The sequence below is a fragment of the Ictidomys tridecemlineatus genome, chromosome 2 (assembly GCF_052094955.1).
Source record: "Ictidomys tridecemlineatus isolate mIctTri1 chromosome 2, mIctTri1.hap1, whole genome shotgun sequence".
Classification (NCBI taxonomy): domain Eukaryota; kingdom Metazoa; phylum Chordata; class Mammalia; order Rodentia; family Sciuridae; genus Ictidomys; species Ictidomys tridecemlineatus.
In genome coordinates this window covers 52,859,203-52,871,363 of record NC_135478.1, presented here as the reverse complement: position 1 = coordinate 52,871,363, position 12,161 = coordinate 52,859,203, and the positions used below count along the sequence as shown (strand labels likewise).

Below are 12,161 nucleotides of genomic sequence, written 5' to 3'. Positions count from 1 at the left end.
AAGAAACATGAAATATTGAAGCTTGTTTCCATTAGTCATTATCGGCTTAAAAATAGGGTCCAAAATCCAAAATCATTTATGAGTAAAGTAAAATAGCCTTCTTCCCCCATTTATATACCTATATCTATTAATCAGCGTTCCAGAGTTTCAGAAAATAACAGAAATTAAAAGAACTTTATCTCCCACTTCTATATATTCCATTTTCTCATTATTACAGTCTTTTTTTTTTTTTCAGTTGGTTTTGGAGACCGACCAGCAGGGATACATAAATTTTTCTGTGTCTTCGACTCAGTTCCTAATTGATATTTCTTCAACTCTTTTCAAAGCAGCTATTTTGGCATCTACAAAAGACTTGGTGTCATCTGAGTCGTAGAAAATATATTTTAATCTTTCACAGCAGTGTTGTTTCTAAGATTTAGCATTTGGGGTAGCAGATGGAGTGGCAAAGAAGTTGCCTATAGGGGCAGCCCATTGCCTCGACTACTCTCCCGCCCTCTGCAGTAACTTATAATTTGAAGTAGGAAAGATGCCGTCTTTCGTTGGATGCATCTCTCTAAGCTGCATGTTGTCAATCGAAGACTCCCCCCAGATCCCTAATGCAAGACTGGAGGGTCGCAAAGGCCCCCTTCGCCACACTTCTCTGTCCTCTCCTCTCTCCTAGTCTCTTTCTCCTCTTGCCCTTTCTCTCCCAAGATGGAGCAACACTCAAAATACAACTCAGAGAAGACCCTCAAAGTAAAAAGGAAGTTCAGATTTAAAACAGTCCTAAATTCCCAATTTACCAAGCACTTCCTGAATCGGTTTATTTCTTGCTCAGCCACCACTGAAACCAGAAACGGTGATTTCATTCAGGCTCAGCCCAAGGATGACCTTGAGCTGCACACATTTGTCCTTTCCGAGTACTTGTTTTCTTAAGCCCATGACAGAGGTAGTAATTTCTACCCCGTCATGCCACACCATCTAAGTCAGAGACCACATCTGGATTTTCTTTGATAGCAGAATCTCAGCTAGTCTTAGAGCAAATGCATTATAAGAAGACAATTACGGTGGGGGCGGGGGTGGGGGGGACTGGAAACCAGGACACAAGAAGTTCCTCTCAGTTTAACTGAATCATTTCTGATTTACAACTGCAAAAAAACATAGTCATGCTATCTCTTTGGAGAATTAGGTTATTAACTTCATTTTAAGATTTTAAGAATATTCTTCTAAAATGCAAGGATTATTGAGGCCCCAGTATATATAAAAGAGCAACTCTAATATTTCTTCATGTTCTGGATTAGAGAAGTAGAATACTTGGAATAAAATAGAACTGGATTTGAATCCTGTTTCTGTTTCGTAATATCCATGTGAGTTACTTAACCCGGATTTCCATTACCTTACCTATAAAATGAAGATCAGCATGCCATATCTACTTCACAAGGTTGCTAGAGAGCTCAATGGAAAGTTCTTTGTCCAGCATAAAGCACTAACTAATTTAAGGCATTCATGTTATAATTTTTTCTTACCAGCAATCAAGATTTTGCTTAGCCCATGCAAGGTACCTAGTCTAGTGGTAGAGCCCTGGGTTTCAATCATACTATGTGCTAATACAGCTCACCCACTTATCAGGAAATCCCATGTCCTCTCTGCTCTGTTTTACTGTCCATATAAGAGGGATAACAGAGTCTACCTTATAGGTTTGGGGGAGAATTAAAACATGTAGTACACACAATGTGTTGAGCACAGCAGCTCACACTTAGTAAGCAATCAGGGAGCTGATTTTTAGACCCCCTTCCCCAGCCACTCTCAACTCTATCAGTTCTCCAGGAAACAACCTGTATTTAAAAGAAAGTCTTTCCTTCATTCCCCCCACAGGGCTGGTTCAGTCCTGGCCAGGTGTTTGTATTAGACGAATATTGTGCCCGAAATGGAGTGCGAGGGTGTCACCGACATCTCTGCTACCTCAGAGACTTGCTTGAACGGGCAGAAAATGGCGCCATGATCGACCCCACCCTTCTTCACTACAGCTTTGCCTTCTGTGCATCGCACGTCCACGGGAACAGGTAAGCAGGATTCTGGTGATGCTGATCAAAAAGCGGAAGGAAAGCGGAACAGGCAGTGATTGGTCACTGGCCTTGCTTTGACAACCATCCCTAACTGTCTGTCTATCTTCATTCCCTCAGTAGCAAGGGGAGCGCACACATGCACACAAGACACCTACAACACACAGAACATAAAGGTCTAACTTAGTTTCTTCTCCTTTGGAAAGACTATAAGACTATTTAAAAAAATGGCAAACAGGTCTTCATTTTTTGCGGGAGGGTACTGGGGATTGAACTCAGGGGCACTCAACCACCGAGCCTATCCCCAGCCCTATTTTGTATTTTATTTAGAGACAGGGTCTCTCTCAGTTGCTTAGTACCTCAGTTTTGCTGAGGCTGGCTTTGAACTTGTGATCCTCCTGCCTCAGCCTCCTGAGCCGCTGGAATTATAGGTGTGCACCACTGCACCCAGTCAAACAGGTCTTCTTGGGTGACCTCTGAAGTAAGACCATTCAGAGTTCAGATCATGGCTCCTCTTTTCACTAGCAATGAGTCTCCTTGGTAATAACCCCCTCAGTGCTACGGTTTTCTCATCTGTGAAATGGAAATGAGAGCATCCTCAGAGGGTTGTTGAGAGGACACTGGTGGCTATAAAAAGCTCAGCAATATGCCCAGAACACTGCAAGAGCTTAACAAATGTTTGTCTTTGTTGTTACCACTGTTCCTTCCATGAGTGTTTGGTGATTACTTTGTGTCAGACTCTCTGGTACACGTTCGGTATCGATGATGAGTCAAAATGAGGCACCCCACCAGGGCAGAGCTCCGTGAGGATGGGTCCTTGGAAGATAAAGAAGAAAATTCCACGGTCAAATGGAAGCAGGAACATGACTCAGATGGAGTGGCAGGATGGTGGAGGGAGGGGGGACCTCTCTGAGGAAATGATGTTGGAGCTGAGAACTGAATCGTGTGTAGGAGTTGAGTGGTTCCAGACAAAAGGAACAGCATGTACAACTGTCCCAGGCAAGGAGGGAGGCGGGCACATTGCAGGAGCTGAAGCGAGCTAGGTAAAGCCGGAAGGCAGAGATGCCGACGACACTTACCACGTTCCCTGGAGGTGGGAAGAGCTTTAGAGATCACAGTCACATTATAGATTTTACAGATGAGCCCAGAACGTCTAGTCTCCTGACTCTGTACTAAGTACTCTTTCTTTAGACCTTGCCCAGCTCCTGGAAGGAAAGATCCATGTTCTGAAAAAAAAAAATGCAAAGAAGCAAATAATTTAAGAACATTGCCATTTGGCTCTGGAGACATGGAATAAATTTCCACGCTGCCACAGCCAGTTTAACATCCCAATGTATATAGCGTCACATTAGTATAACGATAAGCCTACTATATCCCAAAGCACCCCAACCAACAGCCAGGGGAGGTGCACCCAGGGAGAGCAAGTGGCTCTGGAAAATCAAAATCATCCTTCAATGAAAAATATAGTGGTTCAGGGAAGTCCAACCTTGGGGAGGATCCAGAATGGACGACCTTTCTTTCAAATCAGATCTGAGTGTGTGCTCATCTTTACTCATGCCACAACTCTAAATTATCAGTTGGGTTTGTTCTGTGCTTTTCTTTCCTCCGGTGCTGGTAGATTTTTATGAAATGTAACTTCAACATTTAGAACTGCATAACAATAGCATTGTAGGTTTGAATATTTAACAGGCAACAGGGGTACCTTCAACTCCTGTTGTTACAAGATTCCATAGCACCACCAATGACCTTTTATTTGCATAAAAGATACTCATGAAAACTCTGATACCTGGGGTGTATCTGTGCATAATTCTGCTTTTTATAAATATGTACACTTTGATGACTATCTGTTACAGCCTCTTGGACTGAATTCTTTAAAGAGAGAGAGAGAGAGAGAGAGAGAAGTTGCATTATATTCTCCGGGTTGTCACACTGTATTCTACATATGTTACTGAATAAGAAAGTGTTATAAAATAATGAAGTGTTTTTGTAAACTCCCTGGTAAACATCATCATGAATTATGATACACATTGTCTGGATTTCATATTGTAAGACTGCCACTTGATTCACAGTTAGGTTTATACATCTTGTCATGGAAACAGTTTTGGATTTCTTATTTTCTTTTCAGTTCTGATTTTCCTTATGCAAGTTTGCATCTTTTTTTTTTTGCTTATTATTTTAGTTTAAATGCATTTGCTTTTGCTTTTTGATGCATCCTTTTCTTTCTTTCTTTTGTTGGTGCATGTTTGTGTGCCCTTGATTCTCCTGTGGCTGGCCACACTCTGCATGCCTCATTGTTCAACCACCCCTTCGCAAAAGTCAACAAATGCATGTGTACCTTAGTGGGCTGCTGTCAAATGCAGACTCTGCGGGGAGCAAAACTCCCTCCCAACCCGAACCAGAGACTAAAAAAGATACCAAAAGAGAATCCAAAAAGAAAAAAGAGTCCAAAATCCAGACAACTCAGGAGATCAAAAGGTAAGAAGTTATGTGTGCTATGGCTTGGGCTTTGCAATGTCTTGGACCTTTCCCCATCCTTCCATCCATGATGTCACTTCTGCCTTTGCAAACAGCAAGTTTCATGTATTCCTGAAGTCTCTTTTGCTTTAAGGGTTTTCAAAGGTGTTTTTCAAAAAGAGAAAAAAAAAACAACTCTCTCAGTGAGGAAGAACATTGTGCATTGGGACTGAATTTGAGTCAGGTGTTTAGTGACTTTTAAAACATGTACATATTGAAAAGACTAATTGAGCAATATGTAAACAGAATTATGAGTCAGATTGCTTTTTTAGTGGCATCTAGTTAGGGACCTGGTACCTTACCAAGTCATTCATAATAAGCAACCCGTGCTTGTAATTTTGAAATTATGTTTAAGGAGCAGATAAAATGGATTGGCATCAAATAGGCCTGTACTTTTATAGCATCTCTATCATTTTCACCAAACCCTCCTCAGTTCCGAAATCATCTCCCAGAAATGAAACCTGTCTCAAATAATGATTTTTTTTTCTTTTTTGCTTATTTACTCACAGGTACCTACACAAAGCAGGAAGCACTATTGTATATCTTTATTTATATTTTTGCAGTGCTAGGGATAGACTCCAGAGCCTCATGCATGCTAGGCAGGCACTTTGTCACTGAGCCACATCCCCAGACCTTAAATAATGATTTATAACATCGACACAAAATAAAGCCTATCTGTAAATTAATGATTATTAGTAGAATCAATTATATATTGAGGTATTTCTAAGTTCTAAAGGTTTGTTTACCTTGGTGCTATTTCCTGTGTCCTTCAGGAATTCTTTCTTTCTTAGCTGATACATTAGCGACTTTTTTTTCCCTTTTAGACATACTTATTATTTTCATGGTGATCCGTATGTCCTTTACCTTCCCCTCACCCACAATGAATATGGACGCTTTAAAGTTTTGTCGTGGTGGTTTTAGAACTAATGATTCTGCTCCTAGCACTGCCAAGCTGCCCTAAATTCACCAACACATATTCTTATGCTTCAATATAAATATATTCACTGAATATAAGCCCTGAAATGCATACAGTTCACTTGTAGCAGAGCAAATGAAAATGGAAACATTTGCTTTTGAAGGCACATGCCATGCTGTCCATCAGTGTATGCAGGTCCCACAGTGAAGGCCAAAGAAAACCCTAATTCCATGTGGCCACCCATTTCCTTCATGGCCATATAAAAGGACGTGGGTGACATGTGGTTTCTGTTTGGGTTCCACTGCAAGGCAACAGTCAATTGCAAGCAGTAAGAGAAATCGTAGGTGCCTGATGGTCAGGCCTGGCAGAATCAGGAATCTGTAGAGGGAGCAGGCCTGGCCGCTGTCCAAGGTGCTGCTTTTGGAAGGATCAACATCCAGGCAGAGCAAGAAAGTCGAAAAGCAACACTTGCTCAAGCCTGACCTATTTGCTAGGCCATGAAAAACTAGCCAAATGGATCTCCACTGGTACTTTGACAGGCTTTACGTGTATTTCAGGATCTATGTTTGCACTGCATTTTTTAAATGAAGAAATCATAATATTCAGTATCAGTTGTGTGACCGCCTTACAGTTTACAGGGTACTTTCAAACATTCTCTCACTTGCTGTCAAATTCCCAGGTTAGTCATTTTTGCATCCCTTTTGCAAATGATAATCCTGAGCATCTGTAAATTTAAATGGTGACCCAGATATCCTAAGTCCACTGCTCTTCTTCCTTTCATTGTATCCGCACTAAAATTCTGAAGACCTGAATGTCAGAAACTGTTTTCTTTTTTTGGTACCAGGGATTGAACCCAGGGATGCTTAACCACTGAGCCACATCACAGACCTTTTTTACATTTTATTTGGAGACAGGGTCTTGCTGAATTGTTCAGGGCCTCGATAAGTTTCGGAGGATGGCTTTGAACTCATGATCCTTTTGCCTCAGCCTCCCAAACCACTGGGATTACAGGCTTGTGCTACCATGCCTGGCTGAAACTATTCTTCTTAAATTCAGGAGTGCTCTGTCTTATTTCTGTGCCTCAGTTTTCTCATCTGTAAAATGAGCAGATTTAGTATCTTAATATCCCTTGAACATCTAAAATTTTCTTGTAGGAGTTATGTCATAATTATAAGCACAAGACAATATGAACCCATCCACATATTTGATGTCTTTTAAGAAAGTGCTTCTCAACTTGGAGGTGATTTTTCCCCCAGAGGACTTTTGACAGGACTGGAGACAGTTTGAATTGCCACATTATACTATTGTCATCTAATAGGTAAAGGTCATGGGGATATTGTTATACATCCTATGTAATGCACAAGAGAGTTCCTGCAAACAAGGCCCCAAATGTCAATAGTACTAAGGTAAAAAAACACCTGGAAATACTTTAAAATCCAACTCCCACCAGATGCAGTGGTGCATGCTTATAATCCTAGCAGCTTGGGAGGCTGAAGCAGGAGAATGGCGAGTTCAAAGCCAGCCTCAGCAACTTAGCAAGGCCCTAAGCAAATCAGTGAGACCCATCTCTAAATAAAATATAAAAAGGGCTGGGGATGTGGCTCAGTGGTTCAGCACCCCTGGATTCAATCCAATGGGTAAATTTTTCCCCTTTTCCATAGATTTTGTTTTTCTGTCATCTGAAAGTATAATAGATACCCCTACTGATATTCTGTTTATGCAGTAGTAGCATGCACACCAATGGAGGGTTTGTTAAAATTCAAAATATTGGGTCCTATCCTCAAATAATTCGATTCTGTTGGTTTCACAAGGAGCCAGGAATCTGTGCTTTTAATACCACCCCACGATTCTAAGACATTTGTTCTTCAGATTATACCTCTTTGAGGTATTGGTTGTTTAACTGGGCTGCATATTTGAATCACCTGGTGGGGTAGGATGGGTGTGAAAATTCAGACGCCTGGGCCCCGCCTGCAGAGATTCTGATTTCGCTCATCTGGGATGCGGCCTACGCATCGTGAATTTAAAATCACAGACGATCCTAATATATAACAAAGTTGAAAACTCGTTGATTGAGGGAACATTCGTTTGGGCCAATTCTTCAAACCCATTTTCTCAAAAGAGAGAGGGACAGAAAAGCAACATGTGCGCATGTTCAGCCGGTTGCCTTTGGCGATCATCGAATCCACAGATGTAAATTGCTCTATCTACTCATTTTGAAATCAGCTCCTAAGGTTGCAGTACTTAATTTTCACCATAATATTTTTAGTATTCTTTCTAGATGACATTTAGATTAGCATCTCTTTGGTCACTGTCCCACAGTGACAAGGCAATCAAACAGCTCCGGGGACTGCACCACCGTGCGTCAATGTTCCTTGGATCCCTTGATTATTGGGATTGGAAATTTTTCTCATTTACATTATTATTTAACATTTTCTTGAATGCCAGTGCTGCTCTTCACATATGGCCTGCGTAGAAAGTACATTGTATCAGCAATTAACAAATCCATAATGCCAACCGCCCCAATCCAAAATAAGCTGCATAGATTAATGAGTCTGCAAGCAGATGTAAGAGGGCATACATTCTTAAAAATCCTTTCTCAAAAATCTCTGCAAATGTGTCCAAAGATTCTTTGGAGAGATTCATTTGGAGCCACGGCGCTGCCCATGTTCAGACACCAAGCAAGCCCTAATGGGTCAGGATTTAAAACCGTCACATGGAACTTGCTCCACCCCTCTGTCACTCTGGCAAGATTCCTAAGTAAATAAGCAGTTCCTTTATCCACTTACCCAAGAGAGAAACTCAGAAGCCACCTTGGACGCCTCCTCCCTCTGCAGTAGGTCACTTTCAATCACTACACCCCGTCAACACTGTTACGTATCTCACAGGTGCCTCCATTTCTTCCTGTCTCTTTTGCCATGACCACACTTTAGATCTCTATCTTCTGTTCCTTGCACCATAAAAGTGGCTTATTTGCCATGTCCTTGCTCCAGCTCTTGGCCTTCACTCCAAGTTCATGTCACATAGTGGCTCTTTTTACTTTTTTGTGGATGTCTATTTAACAGTAAATGAGTAAAATATATATTCCATTCTAATCTCTCTCTCTCTCTCTCTCTCTCTCTCTCTCTCTCTCTCTCTCTCTCACACACACACACACACACACACACACACACACACACACACACAGGCATTGTGTCTGGTGCCTTTTAACTCTATTTCCCTTGGAGAGAAAAACAAAAACTGCGAAGAAGAACCAATAAAATTTTTTTAAAAAAATTTAAACAGTGTTGTAGGGATAGCTGTGTTTTCTCTCTCTCTCTCTCAATGGAGCACATGCTGTAGCAGGCAGGCATAGGTAGGGCATAATAATAAACCCCCACACTCTTGGTCTCATGTTATGCACCATCGCAAGGTATTGCTGCCTGTGAACATAAGCGCATCTCTAACTGGCCCTCCAGCTGTGGGCAGGTGTTGGTCTTGGTCATGGTCACCCTTGCTGTCTAGATTCTAAAGAGCCAACTAGGTCTAATAGGGAGTATTTATTTGTATGAGGGGAGGAAAGCTTTCAAACCCATTTCAAATAAAAGTAGGCATCCAAGATATCCTAAGAGAAGTTCCCTTTTAGAGCATGTCTCCTTTGAAACCATGTGACTCGCTTCCTGGAGGAGACTTCCCCCTATGAGAACAGCAGGTTTTTCCTACTCAGACATGAAATCTTGTGAAATGTGCTGAATTATCGCTCCCATTTGCTCAGTCTTTCTGGCCCATAGCAAACTAGTAATGTGTATCTTTCGTCTCAGATTCCACCAACGTGTCTTCAACCTGTGGTCATTGAAATTATTGGTACAAAAGCATATATTGAGAGGTCCCACCACATCAGCATGAATGAGATACCAAAAAACCACTCATATTACTGTTCTGACCACTCAGTCCAACAGAGGATGAGACTTCAGAGTGGAAAGTAAAGCCTAGTTATATATATTTATCTAGGAATAAAGAAATCCATCCCCTCTCCTTTTATTCCCCAAATGGAAAAATCCTTGTAGTACCAATTTTGGAAATTGATCCAAACTGATTAATGTGGTTTCAAAAATTGATCCAAATTGATCCATGCAATTTTGGAAATGGCATCCTTTCCTGCATTTTATATTATTTCTCAAATCATCTGTTGGGGTTTCACTTCATTCAGTACCTGGACCACCCCTGAGCCCCTCTGATTAATGTTTTTACACCAAAAGCATCTGTATTCTTTGTGACTGTTCACTAGGGAGAAACTTCTGAACCTCTCTGGTCTGATGATAACTGAGTACATGAACCCTCTCCCTCTGTTGGGGTTGTAACTGCCTATTTGGCTAAACTGTGAACAGGTTAGAAAAGACCTTACCAGTTGAATTTTTGTCTCTCCAAGACTCTTTTTAAAAACTGACTAATAGCCAACCCTAAGGAGTTACAAGGAACACTTATAATGGTGTAGAAATTTCGTGTTGTTGCTTCCTGTCTTACTCGTCATGAGAGAAACACTTTGATATATTTGTTTTAGCAGCGTGTCTGAGCCCCAGGGCGTCGGGGCATAATTAGAAAAGGGCATAGACTGGAAGGAAAGGAGAGGGTAGGGGTAAGGCTGGCTTTCATAATGCAGTGGTGACTCTGGCTTGCGAGAGCCTTAATTATAATTTATAATTAACCCAGAATTATACAAACCATCCAGATGAGCAAACGGGGATGTCTCCTTTGGAGAGGATAATGCTTTGGTGTGAACTTGAATTTGTAGTTATTAACTGCTTGAAAGAAACAAAGAGAAATATTCCACACTGCGATTAAATTCAATTATATCTCTCAAAAAAAAAAAAAAGTAGGGATAAAGTGTTGCCAGGAGAAGCAAATGTTTAAAACAAGTCAAGGTTTAAGAACATTTGGTGTAAATGTCCTGTTTAAAGAACCTTAAGAGGAATACGTAAGATATTCTGTCCCGCTCTGGCCCTTTAAGCTCTCGTGTTTCTGGAACAATTTAGTAGCAAGTAGGATTCAGTTATCATGCTTGTTTAAGGACATTTTCATGGATCCATAATGCGGTCTGCAGGCATGCATCCATTTGGAGAGAGAGAATATATCATGTTTACAGTGCCTCACCAACATATGTGGACATTTGCATTTGGAAATGGAACTATACTCTCTCTTCAGCTGGAGTTTTACCCCTCGTTGGGAGCGATCAGAGGCTTAAAGCTGGTTGTATGCAGAGCGGTGGGCCAGACGCTCCTTCCTCTTCTGTTGAATTCATGCATTTCTTTTCACACCTGGATTTTGTGCTACATCACCAAATAGATGCAATATCAGAAGATGTCAATCACTGTAAGCTTGGAATTAATTTTGCATCTCAGCCTTCTTTTGTGGTGGGGGGTGTACCAGGGATTGAACTCAGGGACACTCCACCACTGAGCCCCATCCCCAGCCCTTTTTTATATTTTATTTAGAGACAGGGTCTCACTGAGTTGCTTAGCACGTCACTTTTGCTGAGGCTGGCTTTGAACTTGTGATCCTCCTGCCTCAGCTTCCTGAGCTGCTGGGATTACAGGTGTGCGCCATTTCGCCTGGCTCGGATCTTCTTGAAAAGACATCTTACCTTACAAAAGATGGTTCTGTGGCCCAGATTTCAGCATGATGTAGAAAACCATGCTTGCAGGAAAAATCCAGTGCTAGGAATCCTGTGTATTCCTGTGGGTGTGTAACCTCCATCTAATGAACCAGAAGAAGTCAGACGGTTTTTAAAAACACACTACAGCTGGAATTCCTTGTTCATGCTTAATCTCAAATATCAAAATCAAAATTAACGTTTTGCATACAGAGCTTCAGCTCTATTGAATTAATCCTACAATAGGCATTCATTAATAAGCTCAAATCAGAAGCATTAGGGGTAAAGGGAAAATAGTTTGCAAAACCAGTAACCCAAAGGATTGGGGACCTGGGTTCTGATCGTTGCAATTGGACAAAAAAAAAAAAAAAAAGAAGAAGGAAAGAAAGAAAGAAAACTGCAACTCCAGATGTATTATCATTTGTGACATGGCTCAAGATGGGAGACTGTGAGGAGAGTGAAGATGACAGAACTGGTGCTAACCACTGTGACAAGAACTTGAAGAGCAGCCGACGTGACATCTTTCCTATCGTGCTGCCGAAAATGTCAACTTTGTGAAGGACAGTGAGAAAATGGTTTGCCGAAAACTTGAAAGGTGGATTCCAGAGATGCCCGCCGTGTCACATGCAATATAGTCTGCTGTGGCCTGAGAGACCCACTTCTGGCTCCAGAGATGGCCTCCAGGTGGAAGACCTTCCGGTCTTCAGCCAGGCTCCAAAAATGACGGCGGTTGACCTGCATATTGTCTCAAGTTTGCAGGATCATGATATACAAGAAGTGAGTTGTTAGCCAGTGTGCAGTTAGGTGGAACCAGAGACCCAGGGGCTGTGTGGACGTGGCGTGCGTGCTTGTTCCTAAAGCTAGATTCAAAGACATCCACGGGTCTAGTAAAACTCAGGTGCCTAGGGAAGGAGGGAATGTGTACTTCTGGGACTTACATCAGCAACAGAAAGGAATTCTGGATAATCTAAGCAAAAGCTAGTTGATCGGGATGATTGCCAAGTATCTCAAAGGAAAGGAGCAGAAAACTGGAATTAAGGCAGTCACAGAAGAGCAAGAAGCA

The 12,161-nt window shown here is 41.6% G+C and overlaps 1 protein-coding gene across 32 annotated transcripts in view; it reads left to right on the top strand.

The window, feature by feature from the left end:
* Cadps (calcium dependent secretion activator) overlaps positions 1–12,161 on the top strand; it is a 479,644-nt gene that overhangs the window by 336,507 nt on the left and 130,976 nt on the right. For 19 of the 32 annotated variants that reach the window (XR_013434504.1, XM_078038579.1, XM_078038583.1 and 16 more), the window contains exons 13-14: positions 1,855–2,042; positions 4,359–4,517. Coding sequence is in view for 31 of the 32 variants with exons in the window: in XM_078038579.1 (XP_077894705.1) it covers positions 1,855–2,042; positions 4,359–4,517 (347 nt within the window). In the remaining variant the exon portion in view is untranslated. The remainder of the gene's footprint in view (positions 1–1,854; positions 2,043–4,358; positions 4,518–12,161) is intronic. The other 13 variants (XM_040289630.2, XM_040289631.2, XM_078038589.1 and 10 more) reach the window with 1 other exon arrangement.